Below are 17,037 nucleotides of genomic sequence, written 5' to 3'. Positions count from 1 at the left end.
ACAGACATTGTGTTGTTTTCATATGGATTTCTTTATCCCAGAATGTTTATTTTCAGCAGCACTTGTTTAGTTTAAAAGTAGACATGTCAGGCTTTCTATAGAGATATCTCCCATGTCTCTTCGTTGAGAAATTCACTGAGTTACTGAGTTATGTGTCAATTTTAATGACACATTTGTAAATGAAGATCAGCGCAGCTGTTATCACACCTATTTTGTTATCTTTATTTTATAAGTGCACAAAGTTTTGTTATGTCAGTGTACAAAAAGTAGACCCTTTACAGATTCGATTGATGTATTGCTCTTATCTGTACGAAAATTACGTAATTTAAGTTCTTTTTGGGGTTATCAGGAGAAAATACCTCATAACACGTACTGTTACGTGTTAATCGACTCCAGAGGGTTAAATTCAGTGCACACAGACTGAAGTAGTTTAAGTCTGTGGTTCTTTTAATTGTGATGTTTTTGACTCAGATTTAACAAAAAAGCACCAATTCACTTTCTCAGCAAATTAGAATATGGTGACATGCCAATCAGCTTATCAACTCCATACACCTGCAACGGTTTCCTGAGCCTTCAAAATGGTCTCTCAGTTTGGTTCGCTAGGCTACACAATCATGGGGAAGACTGCTGATCTGACAGTTGTCCAGAAGACAATCATTGACACCCTTCACAAGGAGTGTAAGCCACAAACCTTCATTGCCAAAGAAGCTGGAGGTTCACAGAGTGCTGTATCCAAGCATGTTAACAGAAAATTGAGTGGAAGGAGAAAGTGTGAAAGAAAAAGATGCACAACTATCTGAGAGAACCGCAGCCTTATGAGGATTGTCAAGCAAAATCGGTCCAAGAATTTGAGTGGACTTCACAAGGTATAGACTGATGCTGGGGTCAAGGCATCAAGAACCACCACACACAGCATCTGGGAATTTGCTGAACCACAGACAACATCAGAGGTGTTTTACCTAGGCTAAGGAGAATAACTGGACTGTTGCCCCAAGGTCCAAAGTCCTCTTTTCAGATGAGGCCAAGTTTTGTATTTCATTTGGAAACCAAGGTCCTAGAGCCTGGAGGAAGGGTGGAGAAGCTTCTAGCTCAAGTTGCTTGAAGTCCAGTTTTAAATTTTTCACAGTCTGTGATGATTTGGGGTGCAATGTCATCTGCTGGTGTTGGTCTATTGGTCTTTTTAAAAACCAAAGTCACTGCACCTCTTAACCAAGAATTTAATGACCATGGTGTTGGTGTGCTTGACTGACCAGCAAACTCACCAGACATGAACCCCATAGAGAATCTAAGAATGTCAAGATGAAAATGAGAAACAAGAAACCAAATATGCAGATGAGTTGAAGGCCAATGTCAAATAAACTTGGGCTTCCATACCACCTCAGCAGTGCCACAAAATGATCACCTCAATCCCAAGCCAAATTGAGGCAGTAATTCAATAATTAAGTATTTATTAATTTTTTTTTTGGTCTCATGAAGTATTCTAATTTGTTGAGAATTGGTGGGTTTTTGTTGAATGTGAGCCAAAAATCATCACTGTTAAAAGAACCAAAGACTTAAACTACTTCGGTCTATGTACATAGAATTTATTTAATACACGAGTTTAACGATTTTAGTAGAATTACTGAAATAAATGAACTTTTTTTTTTTCCAACAACATTCTAATTTGAGATGCACCTGTATATGATTCTGAGAAGGAGATGCTCTGCTACTGTTTTTAAATGCTGAATGTAGCTTTGAAAATGCACCTGCAATTTATAAGACTACAGAAAATACTGCCTCAACCTCAATTACAGAAATGCATACCCTGTTTGTTAAGCTATTCAACAAGTCACTGTAGACGCAAGCGATAATATTTAAAAAAAATTCCTTTTTTTTTTTTTTTTTGGAATAGTAAATTAAATTAATGCAGTGGTTCCCAAACCTGTCCTGGCGTACCCCCAACACTGCACGTTTTCTTTGTCTCCCTAATTAAACACATCTGATTCAACTCATCAGCTCATTATCACATGGGTTAATGAGCTGATGGGTTGAATCAGATGTGTTTAATTAGGGAGACAAAGAAAATGTGCAGTGTTGGGGGTACGCCAGGACAGGTTTGGGAACCACTGAATTAATGCATTTAGCATATGCTTTTATCCAAAGCGACTTACAGTGCATTCAGGCTATCAATTTTTTTTTTTACCTATCATGTGTTCCCGATAGTACAGTATGAGACTATCAAGACTTTACTGGTGTAATTTTCAGTTTCTTAAATCTTTGTGCTGAAATGGAAATTTTGTTTAGGCATCTACACTTGAGTTGACACTCCATGAAAGGATTTCAAACTCAGCAGTGTTGAGTGTAAATCCTGGTATGTTGTCTTTCCTGTGTTGTGTTGAGTTCCTGAAATAAGACAACACTCAAACAAACAGGATGGAAATTAGTTACAAGTTTCATTCTCGATGCAAACATTTCTGAAATGCTTAGAAGAAAAGTAAATGACAGTGGCTTGGCACTCTTTGTTTGTTTGCTAAGGGTGAAAGACTAATTACTACTGCACTTAACATGACTATTTTTGAATTTGTGACTAATGTAATCAGGTTAATTTTGTTTGCCTTCCTCTTTTGATTCCACCAAGCCTTTTTCTGGAGCCACTTCACGTGAAGGGTGTCATGACGTACTGTATAATCGTAAATGCAAGCTGATCTAATCAATAGTTTACTCCTGCTCCAAAAGATTCAACTGCCGGCTTGTTTCTTCTGCCTATTTACATGAAAGTGTGACCATATACTAATACATTGTTTTACTGGAACATAAGAATAACGCTTTGACACCTTATTAATCAGATATCCCAATTATGTGACATTCTTATAGTACATTTCTTGAGAACCAAAAAAGGGGGGAGGGATTTCCACAAACTTAAGATTGAGGTCTTAGAATGGACTGCTAAGAGGAAGAGCCCTTCTTATGCCATACCAAAATATTGTTTCTTTTGCTTCCAAGAAGATGCAAGAGTTCACTTTTTGCCCTGCATGCATATATATGTGTGTGTGTGTGTGTGTGTGTGTGAACAAATATACGTATGTTTGTTTTTCAATGTGTACTTCAAAATGTCATGTTTATTTCAGTGTTATGTTTATTTCTTTGAATTTTACTGTAACTTTTGCTACCAAATTGTTTCCAACCAATCTTTTTTCAGTAGAATGCAGTTAGAAGGCCCCCAAAATCGTTTGCTACTATGTGATATAGTAAAGCAATAATATTACACAAGCAAGGAAGGTTTTTTTTTAACCAAATATCAACACCATTGCAAATGTGATATTGACAAGTTTCATTTTTTACAAAATAATGAATGAATATTTCAGTATGTTTAAATGAGATTTAAATTACATTATACTGTATATGATTCATGTGAACAACATTATAAAAGATGATGCATACATTTAATAAAATAAAATGAAATCACCGCTGTGAACTAATCGCCACACAGCATGCTACTGCCCAAGACAAGCCTAACCCAGTAAAAGCTTTGGTCTGATCATATAATAAGCAGTTACATTTATTAATTTAAATCCAATCATTTAATGTTGTTTCCGGATTTTTATTAGCTGCTTGATTAAAATGATTTAAATGCTGGTTGGTCGGTGTGAATTTGATTCTAACACGCTCTACCCTTTTTACAGAGGTCACTTTTTACATCACATTTGGGTCTTAACCCGAGTGCTACAAGTACTATCGGAAGCTCACCACCGAAACTTTACACACAAATAAGCACTTGCATTTATCTACCATTGCAAGATATGAAATAGAGATACAAGAAGTTAATTGTTTTTTGTAAGTGGTATCATGTAAAGATACAAATTATACGTCATCAGTAATGATTTGCAAGTTAGGAAAGTTGATTCATACAAACTCAAATGGTATTGCAGTACTTTTAAACTGTTCTTCTGTCCACCTTTTAAGCAGACTCGAGTGCAGTTCACATATATATTTAGAAAACCGCTTTCAAAACAATTTTAAAAAGCAAAAAAAAAAAAAAAAAATCTAAATCCAAAAATATAATCTACTTTTGAAAAGTACAATTAATTTCTTTCCAGTGATATACAAGAGAAATGTTGTACCTTCTGCAGCCATTGCGTGTTGTTTTCCATGATGGTTTCTAGTTGTTCCAGTCTTTGGATTGAGCTGTCATAGTCAACCAGGTCATCTCGTTGTACTTGGTTGGTGTAGGTGCTCGAAGGGCCTTCACAGTCCTGTGGTTCTGGAAGCAGAAAGGTGTAGGTGCAGGGCCCATTCTGTATCTGGTACTGCTTCTTTCCTGTTGTATCTGAATTGGCTGTAAATGCTTCCCCAACACTAAGGCAATAACTTAGTAGTAATAGTATCCCGGCATTCAGCATGTTTGTTCTGAAACTTTTAATAATACTACCTGTGCAAGTAATTAATTAGAGGTCTGGATGTTGCAAGAATAAAGCCTCTCAGTGTCTACATCCAGTTGATTCTCCTTTTCCAGGATTGTGCTCCCACTGTGAGTGAGCTTCTCTTATATGCCATCAAGAGTAGGAGGAGGAGACCGTGTCACAGAAGCACAAATAGAATGTCATTTGCTCCCTGGCTGCTTTTACTCATCTCTCATCAGTCTAAGAGGCTGTTTTCTTAATAGAGTCCTCTGTGAAAGTACTGACACTCCTCCCATGACCTATGACCTCCGTTTGAAAAGTGCTGCTTGGATAAGATCTCTAATTAAACTCTTACTGCTGGATGCTCCTCCTTGTCTGTATCTGCTCCAGCCAAAGCCAAGACAGTGGGTCCTACTATTGGGAGAGGATGGGGACGCAATGGTTGTATTTGTTTTTTTCTTAGAGGGCTGCTACAGAAAAAAAGCAACTCAGGATGCAGCTGTATAATTCAAGTAACGCAACTTCAGCAGTGTCCAAGTCAAACCATAGGACCACATGTCCAGATGTGTGTTTTGCTGTGCTTTTGTCCTTCTACATTCTCATCTTCAAAGCTCTGTTCCCCCTGCATGTTTAAAGAGAGATAAAGTGGTTGGTCTTTCAGTTGTCACTCACGCTATCATTTCTAGACCATAATTTCCTGCCCTAGATCTAGAGTACAACGGGGTCCAAAAGTCTGAGAATTTTGTCATTGAAAACTCGAAATGAGGTTTTAGGTTTTTGAAAAATATAAAATAAAGATGGGTAAAACATCCTCAGAAATTCTGTAGAAATTTACAAATTGTAACTTTTTCAGGTTAACTTGGTACTCAGATTTTGTTAATATGATTTGTAATTAAAGTCCCCCGTATTCAAATATTTTATCTCTTAAAACTTATCTTTGATAATTAGAATGACATATTTAAATGTTTTTTTTTCTTGTGTTAATTTTCTCATGAAATAGCTCATTAAAATAGCTTGAGTGTAACACAACACCCTCATTTACTAGCCTATACACTGATCTATGAAAATGCAAATTAGTCCCAGCCCTACTCAGTGACACCAGCCAGCGCCTCCTGATCAACTGAACTGTAGTAAATGCAAAACAATGGCATACAAAGATAATGACTGATAAAACTGTTTTTACTTGCAGACAACTACAGTGAATACTGTAACATACGTTAAAGTTACTTGATAATGTTATGTCCTGAAATGCCTTGAAGCCTTAAATACAACCATTTGTGATTCTTAATTCGCAGACAGCAATGTGGGAGAGGTGGGTCTGACTCCGGGCTACTTTTACACTGTTGCCATGGGCTATAATGCAAGTTAACAGTTCTAAACTCACATTAAACCATGGCTTCATGAGTTTTTTGCTCTATTTTTGGTTTTGTGTTGGTATTGGTATACTTTGCATGCTAGTGATGGGAATGAATCCCTTGACGTGATTTGGTTGTTGGTTTGTGACGTAGCAAACTGAGACTGTTGTGGCTGTTGTAAAAGCTGTTAAACTAATGACTTATGGTTAATTAAAAGATGCGTTATGTTTTCCAAATTACAGTCAGTCTATATTCCATTAAAATTGAAGTCTGATTCTGCATTAGTATTGGAATTTAAAAATAGAATACTATTAGGCCAGTTTGTCATAGCATTTCCTCATTTCCTATGATCACAGTATATTGGCCTGAAAAGCTGACATGGAGGAAGGGGAAGGCAGGTGTTGAGGGAGGAAATAATTCCGCTCAGAGGATGTTTTGTCTTTTAACCCCTTGGGTGTCTCCTGCTTGGATATCAAGTTCTTGTCGTCACATTCATTAACACCTGAGAGAACATTGCTTTATGATGACGATCAAGGCTCCTTTTCAGTCTAGAGTGCGTGACAGTATTCACTGGATATGTACCTCAACATTTTTTATTTAATTCTTTATTCCACTTTTGACAAACCAGTGTACTAAATGTTATACATTTGTATTATTAAGTATAAGTAGTCATAATAAATTCAATGTTATTCACTGTTTACTATTTTAAGTTTAAAAGCTTGTGTATGGTGTACTTCAACACATTACTCAACCCTGTTCTTGGAGGTGCACATTATCAAACACATCTCCAGGAACAGGGTTGGGAGACACATTTCCAAAACTTACAATGTCCTCTTTGGTCCAAAAAGAGAAGTTACTAAAAAAACGTTTTGCTTTTTCATGGCAAGGTAATCCAGAAGAGCTGCGAGTCAAATATACCATATTTTTCGGACTAGAAGTCGTACCTAAATATAAGTCACATCAGTCCAAAAATACGTAATGACGAGGAAAAAAACATATAAGTCGCACTGGACTGTAAGTCGCACTTATTTAGAACCAAGAACCAAGGTAAAACATTACCGTCTACAGCCCCGAGAGGGCGCTCTGTGTTTTCAGTGTAGGCTACAGGAGCACTGAGCAGCATAGAGCGCCCTCTCGCGGCTGTAGACGGTAATGTTTTCTCTTGGTTCATTTCTCTCGGTTCATGTCAAATTAATTTTGATAAGTCGCACCTGACTATAAGTCGCAGGACCAGCCAAACTATGAAAAAAATAATGCTTTCAAGCTCTCACAGGAGTCGGCAACCCCATGGCTCTTTCATCAATATACTAGTCACGTCGTTTTGCATAGGTTTTATTTTTATCCTAAACGTGAACATCATGGAGCGCTCTCATGTGCTGTATATTTCATTCATACTTGAAGCCAGATGCCAATCTTTTGCAGAAAGTCCAAAACGTACTCGTATGATAGAAATACATTTTAATGCCAGGAAATCCCTAATATGGACAAAACATCCCACTGTTGCTAAGCATAAACCTTAACTGATGAAATTTGAAGACCGTAGACACACACCAGCTTATTGATGGAGAGGAGACAGAGTGATGAAGCCAATCAACAGATATGGGGATGGTTAGAAGCCATGATGGTAAGAGGCCAGTGGGCGAATTTGGCCAGGATGCCAGGGAATTTTTTAATGACCACAGAGAGTCAGGATCTCAGTTTAATGTCTCATCCGAAAGACAGTGCTTTTTGTCATTATAGTGTCCCCATCATTACAATGGGGCATTAAGACCCACACAGACCACAGGGTGAGCATCCCATGCTGGCCTCACTAACACCTCTTTCAGGAGCAACCTAGTATTCCCAGGAGGTCTCCCATCAAGGTACTGACCAGGCTCAACCCTGCTTAGCTTCAGTGAACAACCAGTCTACGGCTACAGGCTGCTATATGGTTTATGTGTGTGTTTTCAAGTCATTTATATGAATGATACAGTGGTAATTAACACAGCATTAATTACAGTACAGAAGCTATAAAATATATTTTCTGCTTTACTCTGATAAAAATTGAAAAAGTGTTTGATTATACAATCATAATCATAAAATTGTCATTAGTTTAATATATAAAAAACATATTATTGAAGACAAATGAAAGGCTGTTGTCCAGCAGTGTATTTTATTTTTTGCCATTTTAAATAAGTATTTTTATTTTTTTTTGGTCCGTTAGACATATATAAATGGATACTATTAGGCCTATTATTATTATTACATTTTACATTTCTGTCCCCCTAATTTCTGAAATGATTGCTACTTTCCCCCAAAATCAGAGCAGGATGGCCTGTCATTGCTCAGGTGCAGGGGCTGAAACATATCTCCCCATAACATTGCGTGGGAGGGCTCCTGTTTGTGTTACTTAATGCTATAAGGAAGTTGCAGGAGGAAGGAAATTACACAATGTCCTTATTTTTCTTAAACAGAGTTTACAGCATACAAAAACTTTGTCCCTTTTATTCTGATAAAAGGGTTTGTCATTTACAGTTTTGGGACTCTTTTTCTTTGTATTACACTAGCGACCTGTTCACGTTTTGTAAAAAAAATAAAAAATTGGCTCATCATTCATTTATCATTAACTTCTACTTTCTCCTGAAGCTATAGAATAAAATTAAATAAAAACTATTTTCACTTCTGTCACTAACTCGTTTTCCTTTTGCCGTTTTATCATTCAGAAGGATGAACATGATAGGCGATTTTGTGACCATTATGTGCCGTTTTACTGAGCTTAAACTGATGTAAACTATACAGCAATTGTGACAGGACCACTGTGCTGTTTTGTTTAAAAACAAAACCAAAGGTTGCACTTTAAAAATAAACAAATGGGAGATAAATTAGTTCTGGAATATCTACCTCTGCAGTGGACAGATGTTTAACTCATCTAAAATTTTATTAAATTTTTTTTTTTTTTTTTTTCTAACAGCGTGGAAATGACTGACAGATAACAATGCCTTTTATTTGACAGACTATCACCTGATGCACAACATACATCTAAATGTTTTTAAATATGAACAAATCTAAGGCTTATGATACATGGGGCAACTTTTTTTTGAGCAATTTAGATTAGATAGGTTGTAGGCCCTGTGTCTCACCTGGGTGCCTGTTGATGGCCTCATTTGCCCGAAGTTGCCTGGCAACATTGCTCAAAAAGTTGCCACATGTATCATCAGTCTGACTATAATCAGTAGCCGCATTTCCACTGTCGGGCCAGGTTAAAACGGGCCAGGCGGGGCTCACAGCCTCGGCCCAGTAGCACCGAGGTCCAGAATAGCACAGCGTTTCCACAGTCAGGGCCTGAAGTACGCTGCGCATGACTAAAAAATGCCCTTTAAACGCCTCTCAGCACACCGTCCTGAAACCCCATCATTTCAGCAAAAAAGAGAAGTTATCAGAAAACTAAGAAATAAGTCACTGGAACTAGCTGCCATGATAAAAGCTGCCATTTGTTTGCATGCTTTGTTAAATATTTGAAATTCAAAAATATCTATGTTTTACTATAGAATACGTGATACATTGATCATAATGAATTAATTTATCAGGACTCAAAATTAATCACACAGAAATAAATGTATTTATATTTTATTTATTTTTAATGCTTATGAAAATAGCCTGCTTCAATGATGACTGCTTCAATGCGGCCTGGCATGGAGGCAATCAGCCTGTGGCACTGCTGAGGTGTTATGGAGGCCCAGGATGCTTCGGTAGTGACCTTAAGCTCATCCAGAGTGTTGGGTCTTGCGTCTCTCAACTTTCTCTTCACAATATCCCACAGATTCTCTATGGGGTTCAGGTCAGGAGAGTTGGCAGGCCAATTGAGCACAGTAATACCATGGTCAGTAAACCATTTACCAGTGGTTTTGGCACTGTGAGCAGGTGCCAGGTCGTGCTGAAAAATGAAATCTTCATCTCCATAAAGCTTTTCAGCAGATGGAAGCATGAAGTGCTCCAAAATCTCCTGATAACTAGCTGCATTAACCCTGCCCTTGATAAAACACAGTGGACCGACACCAGCAGCTGACATGGCACCCTAGACCATCACTGACTGTGGGTACTTGACACTGGACTTCAGGCATTTTGGCATTTCCTTCTCCCCAGTCTTCCTCCAGACTCTGGCACCTTGATTTCCGAATGACATGTAAAATTTGCTTTCATCCGAAAAAAGTACTTTGGACCACTGAGCAACAGTCCAGTGCTGCTTCTCTGTAGCCAATTTCCTGCACACGCCTGTGCACGTTGGCTCTGGATGTTTCTACTCCAGACTCAGTCCACTGCTTCCGCAGGTCCCCCAAGGTCTGGAATTGGTCCTTCTCCACAATCTTCCTCAGGGTCCGGTCACCTCTTCTCGTTGTGCAGCATTTTTTACCACACTTTTTCCTTCCCACAGACTCCCACTGAGGTGCCTTGATACAGCACTCTGGGAACAGCCTATTCGTTCAGAAATTTCTTTCTGTGTCTTATCCTCTCGCTTGAGGGTGTCAATGATGGCCTTCTGGACAATGTGGAAAATAATGAACTTTTATCACAATATGCAAATGTTTTAGAAGGACCTGTAATTAATATCTCCATATTTAGCTCCCGAACGTAAAACATTATTATATTTCTATCATAGGCTACATGGAGCAAAACTCTCGAGACGAGACTTATGACAGATAATTTACTAAATAATTACCCGATTGTGATAGAGAATAAGAAGCTGACATCTGATTTCTTCAAGCGGTCATATTTACCATGTTTAATATGGTAATGTTAATGTTGTAACGTTCAATCCACTGAAGGCGAGCGTAGATGAACCCAAGTGCAGTTTATTTACAAGGTGACAATCCAATAATCCAAACAGTTAACAAAGACTTGACTTGACTTGACTTGGCATGGCATGAACAGACAGGACTCACCGACAGCAGATACATACGTCAATACACGACCAGCCATAAGGACAAAAACCTGACTTACTTATAACAGACAAAGGACACATGACATGAACAAACCAATGGGGAACAAGGCACACGACTAAAACAACCAATGAATAAACAGAAATGTTAATCACATGACGACAATAAACCAATCAGAACATGACACAAATAACAAGAGGAACCAATAGCATGAAGACAAGAGGGCAAGGGAAGCATGACACAAACAATAACAAAATAAAATACCTGAAAACAAGAAAATGAAACAAAACCCAAAACATGACACAAAAGCCAAAACAGACATTACAAATGTTTAGCGTGCACAGTATTTTGCATCGTTTATAAATATTTCTGCCTTGTATGGTGATTATAATTCACTTCAGATAAAGTTATTGCAAAGAGTCCTGCTGACTAAAATTGAGTTTTGTAAAAAATGAGTAATTTTCAAAAACCATAAATCATACTAAATGCATGTAATTTTATATTTAGTACTGTCCTGAGTAAGATATTGTACATAAAAGATATTAACATTTAGTCCACAAGACAAAAAAATGCTGAAATTATTAAAATAACCCCACTCAAAAGTTTGGGAACCCTTTGGTTCTTAGTACTGTGTTCTGTTATCTGATGATCCTCGGCTGTCTTTCTGTTTTGTGATGGTTGTGCATGAGTCTCTTGTTTGTTCTGAACAGTTAAACTGAGCAGCGCTCTTCAGAAAAATCTTTAAGGTCCTGCAGATTCTTCAGTTTTCCAACATCTTTACATATTTGAACCCTTTTAAGCAGTGACTTTATGATTTTGAGATACATCTTATCACATTGAAGACATTGAGGACTCAAACACAACTATTTAAAAAGATTCAAACATTCACTGATGCTCCAGAAGGAAACAAGATGCATTAAGATGAAGATGGCCAACACGATGAAGAAGTCCGAATTGGTCTTATTTTGTTTAAATATAAATGTTTTCCATTTAGTTCTGCCCTTCGTAAGTAACAGAAGATACTTGTATGCTTCCCGGTACACAAATTAAGTACAATTTACCTTGATCTTCAAATATCAAAGGTTTTCACCCCCCAGCTCTTAATGCATCCTGTTTCCTTCTGGAGCATCTGTGAATGTTTCCAAGGGTTCCCAAACTTTTGAGTGGGGTTATTTCCACGGGCTGGCACCTGCTCTCTCCATGAAGATGCGGAAATTTTCACAAATGGATAAATGGATTTGCAGTACCAAAAACTGCTTGCAGTAGCACTGCTACTAAATTAATTTTAAAATCCACATCAGTTGTTCCTCCATCTTCGCTGAGCTTTCAACGTTGTTATGGAAAAGGTGAGGAAGTTACATGACCAGCGGTGCGCTTGCGGCATTCTGAAAAGTTGAGATGTTTTTAACTCGATGCGGTGCGGACGTGCCTGTAAAAACCGAGTTCGTCGCACTGCGTGCGCGTCGCTTCCATTATGAGCGCGCATACCGCACGCCTAAATTTGAAATAACGAACTTGAGCGCGCAAAATATGTGATATGTGAATGGCCCCTGCGTGTGTGTGCGCCGCGCTCGTTCTTGTTGTGTGTGTGTGTGTGACTGACAGCCTCCGCGGCACGCATGAGAGACCTTGCAGATCTCACAGACAAACGTCTTGATATGATTGCACATTAGAAATGTTTGGTGAGATAAAATGTGCACGATAACGTTATTAAGCAAAAATACATAGTACATACATTTTTTTCCCCTCCAGTACCGAAAGCAGAACCGGTACCATCAGATCTTACTGATACTACGGTCTTTCATAATTTAACCCCGGGGCCATTTTAATACCGGGTTTCGGTACACATCCCTACTCATGAGACATGTGACTTTCAACCCATTACTTTTCTAGATTACTCCAGGTATCATTTCATGTATTTTCATATCAAATAAAAAATGTAATTGTGGTTTAAAAAAAGAAAAAAAAGGCATTTCAGTGTCTATAACTTTTAATATTTTTGAAAATTATCAAATCTAGTTGATAAAAAGTAAAGCCCAAAGGGTCTTCTTTCCAAAGACACCAAAATTATGTTTGTAACACACTGAAGTAGGAAACTGTTACAATAATAAGTTTGGTAGAGCACTTTCAGTTGTGAGTCCCATTATGGCTAACAGGTTAAAAGATCTTCCGATGGATAACGAATGAACTCTTCAATATTGGAAGTCATATTCAACTTTTCTGCTACCCCTAACAAATTAGCAAACAAACCCACCCCCAACAATCATTATAATAATAAGGGCCCAGAGGCACGTCACAACATGGATCCGAACGCCTCTGACTCCTTGTTACAGAAAACTTTGCCAAACCAGGATCCAGCAGCCTTAATGAGTACATCCAGGTCAGTCATGAACCCAGTAGCCCAAATTATGTGTCTACGTCAAGGAATTCAGCCCAACGAGGACTATGTGAGGGACTTTGTTGAGCTGGCCCATTTGTCTGGATAAGATATGTCTGATGATATTTTTTCGTGGTGGTCTATCTGAGCCACTCGGCTCACTCATGCCATTGCACAAGCTTCACGGGACACTTGAAAGTTATATAGATCTGGCACTTCAATTAAGTGGCTCTGCATTTACTGTGGGTGTTGTGGATGACAAGATGGCCACCAGCCCAGTGCCGCTGCACAAGATGGCCGCCAGCCCAGCGCCCCTGCACAAGATGGCTGCCGGACCAGCACCGCTGCACAAGATGGCCGCCGGACCAGCGCCGCTGCACAAGATGGCCGCCGGACCAGTGCCGCTGCACAAGATGGCCGCGAGCCCGTCGCCTGTCCAGAGTCAAGTCAGGTCCCCGTTGATCAGGTCCCATTGATTTCCCAGAGTCTAGTCAGGTCACCGCTAACCGTCCAGAATTAGGTAATGTCACTGCTGACCATCCAAAATCAGGTCAAGTCACCATTAACACCCATGATTCAAGTAAAACCACAGTTAAACTTCTTGAGTCAAGTCAGGTCACCATTGATCTTCAGGAACTAAGTCAAGTCACAGTTGATCTTCTGGAACTAAGTCAAGTCACAGTTGATCTTCAGGAACTAAGTCAAGTCACCAATGACCTTCATGAGCCAAGTCAATTCACCAACGACCTTCATGAGCCAAGTCTAGTCACCAACGATCTTCATGAGCCAAGTCTAGTCACAGTTGACCTTCATGAGCAAAGTCAAGTCACAGTTGACCTTCATGAGCAAAGTCAAGTCACAGTTGACCTTCATGAGCAAAGTCAAGTCACCAACAATCTTCATGAACCAAGTCAAATCACCACGGATCTACCAGAGGCTTGTCACGTCTCAGTCGGACCCCCAGAGCCTCGTCACATCTCAGCCGAACCCCCAGAGCCTCGTCACATCTCAGCCGAACTTCCAGAGCAATAGTTGGCGTCTATGAGCTCTCATTCGTTCCGGTCACGGCCACAGAGGTCATCCACCAACTCTCTGTCTGTCCTGTCACGGCCACGGAGGTCTTCCATGAACTCACCGCCTGCTCTGTCACCATCTCTGAGCTACCATCTCATCACGGCCACGGAGGCCACTATTAACCTGTTTATGTTCTCTGTTTCAGTCCCACCTGACCAGACTTGCTCTCCTGTGCCATCGCCACTGTGGTGGTCCTCTGCTCCACCCTCACGATCATTAGATGGAGTGCCCATGAACTTCAGTAGAGGGCACTCCACTCAGGACCATTCCACCCTTTAACCACCAGATGTCACCATATCATCACTTGGACACTAGCACCTCTCATACTATTGCACAACACCCGAACTACATTCCCCATGAGTCACTGCATCACAATCACCTTGCCATACCTGCACCTCATTCATCAGCCAATTTCCTTGCCAAACCTGCACCTCATTTACACACACACTCACTGCGAAGTCTTGTTTAGCCTGTCTGACATGGACCGAGCGGTTTTCCTAGTGTTTGTTCTTTCTGTATATTATTTTGTATTGTTTAAACCGACTCTGATTCACTGCTGCCTGCCCTGATCTCTGCTTGTTACCGTTAATGTTTCTGGATATCCCTAACATACCTGACGCCGTTCCTGATTTCTGCCTGTATGACCATTCTCTTAATAAAATTCTGCACATGGATCCGAACGCCTCGACTCCTCATTACAGACGGAAGCCACTTGTCACCTGCAACTGCTGCATTTGGTCTAAAAATGTGCTTGAGCACACTGCAAAGACTATGGTCAATGGAGTATTAATGGGGAAACATCTATGTAAGAGAAAATAACAATCTGTGTAAACGGGTATCAATATTCTATATTCATCATTCAAAAAGGGATAATAAAATCAGGTCTGCTCGGATACAAACCATAAGCAAAGCAGCGATTGCTTAAGATTTACATCATCAGTGATGTTGATAATTTTCTTCATTCCTGTGGCTCATGTCTTTAAAATATGATTCACCTATAACATAAAATTAGAACAGCCTTCTGTCTGTGCCATCTTGAATTCTTTACTTGCTTTTATTACTTTCAGTTTTTTTATCATGCTCAATCAGATCTTTAGGAGTCGGGGGGAAAAAATCAGATGACACAGCATTAGTGCGCCACATTACCTGTGGCAAAGAAAATAGTTGGTCTTTGCAATATTTCTAACATTTTTACCTGTTATCCATAGCCCCAGGCAAATAGGTAAGTGTGATACTTTTCCGCAGTTTTCGTTTTTTTTTTTTAGTTTAGTTTGTTGTAATGAACTGGTTAAAATAACTGATTTACCAGTTTATGCAATCATGTAATGATTTAACACGTATGCAATTATATTACTAAAGGGCTCATATAAACCAATTCAAATTTTTCCTTTCTCTGGAGTGTTACAAGCTCTTGGTGCATAAAGAAAATCTATAATTTTGCAAAGACTAAAGTCTCAAATCCAAAGAGGTATTCTTTATAAAAGTTAAGACTTGTCCACACACCCCTAAAATGGCTTGTTCTAACACATACCGGCATCTCTACGTCACTATGTGGGAAGATTTTCATGACTCCTCCCAGATGTTCAGGCAAAGAAAGGAGTGCCTTTTATCCCCGTTGTAATATTGTTGTTGCTGCCACTATGTCTATTTCCATCACATGCTTGAGGTATTCACCAATCACAACGCACTGGATAGCTGGCCAATCAGAGCACAGCATGCTTTTCAGACTGACGAGCCTCGTAAAAATCGACATGTTACAGAAGACAGGCCATATAGGAGAAACAATAGTGTACAATGTGTAAAATGTTTTTTTTCTTCTTTTTTTTACATTAAACCGCATAAACATTTAAATACACCAAATAATGTTTTTTTTAGCAGCATCATATAACCCCTTTAACGCATCCATTAACGATGTAAAATGCAGATGTTTTACATGTGTAAAACTTATAAAGTGATTGTAATCTTGACTCACTTTTTTTTTTTACATAAATCATAGAAATGTTTTTTTTTTTTTTTTTTTTTCATTAAAGAGATCTGTTTACGCTTCTTCTATTGAAAGCTCATCAGTTCTTTAGTCAGATTCCTTACTGTTTCAACAGTTTAGTGGACTGTTGGACTAACTGGAGTGGTGAATTAGTTGGCAAAAACTGGCTTCATAGGATCACATACGCTGGTATATGGCTCATTTTGAGTGACTACTGGACATGTCCGAAAGTGAGATTTGATTGGACTTTGATTTGATTTAGTAAAATAACAAGAGTTGTTATTAAATTTTCTCTCTTCTTTCAGATATGCCGTCTGCAGCAGCATCTCTCTGCTGGGGAACATCAGCAGGATCTTTTCCAGCATCAGCGGCCCATGTTTGTGTCCCCAAACTCCCAGCCTCCTTGCAACAGCCTGACCGAACTCATACAGCTTTGTGGAGGAACTGTATGCCGGAGTGTTCGACAGGCTGGAATCTTTATTGGACAGTATAATGGCAAAAAAACAGAGGGGAGCTGCAATCTTTCTGAACAGTGGATTTTAGGTAAGATGGCAAATTGATGATGATGATGAGCAAGAAGTGATGTCGTATATTCATAACATACGATAAACAAAATCTGTGTGTGCAACAGCACATTGTTAAGGGCTATAATAAAACTATAGGCTTTGTTCAGAATGAATTATTAGCATGCTGTGCTGTCGTACTGGATTGTATAGTCTAGTCAAGTCACCTTTATTTATATAGCGCTTTAAAGTGAAAGTGAAAGTGAAGTGACATTCAGCCAAGTATGGTGACCCATACTCAGAATTTGTGCCCTGCATTTAACCCATCCGAAATGCACACACACAGAGCAGTGAGCACACACACACACTGTGAGCACACACCCGGAGCAGTGGGCAGCCATTTATGCTGCGGCGCCCGGGGAGCAGTTGGGGGTTCGATGCCTTGCTCA

At 39.2% G+C, this 17,037-nt stretch overlaps 2 protein-coding genes across 3 annotated transcripts in view; one reads left to right on the top strand and one right to left on the bottom strand.

Moving 5' to 3' along the window:
- angpt2a (angiopoietin 2a) overlaps nt 1-9,332 on the bottom strand; it is a 37,467-nt gene extending 28,135 nt beyond the window's left edge. Inside the window, exon 1 of the mRNA XM_052573278.1 lies at nt 4,101-9,332. Coding sequence (XP_052429238.1) covers nt 4,101-4,379 — 279 coding nt within the window. The 5' untranslated portion in view covers nt 4,380-9,332. The remainder of the gene's footprint in view (nt 1-4,100) is intronic.
- Nucleotides 1-17,037, top strand: part of mcph1 (microcephalin 1) — a 115,236-nt gene that overhangs the window by 63,700 nt on the left and 34,499 nt on the right. For both annotated transcript variants that reach the window (XM_052573275.1, XM_052573276.1), the window contains exon 14: nt 16,391-16,628. In XM_052573275.1, coding sequence (XP_052429235.1) covers nt 16,391-16,628 — 238 coding nt within the window. The remainder of the gene's footprint in view (nt 1-16,390; nt 16,629-17,037) is intronic.

This window comes from Carassius gibelio, chromosome B13 (genome assembly GCF_023724105.1).
Source record: "Carassius gibelio isolate Cgi1373 ecotype wild population from Czech Republic chromosome B13, carGib1.2-hapl.c, whole genome shotgun sequence".
Lineage (NCBI taxonomy): Eukaryota > Metazoa > Chordata > Actinopteri > Cypriniformes > Cyprinidae > Carassius > Carassius gibelio.
The sequence above is the reverse complement of the archived record's forward strand: the minus strand, read 5'-3'. Positions and strand labels throughout refer to the sequence as shown.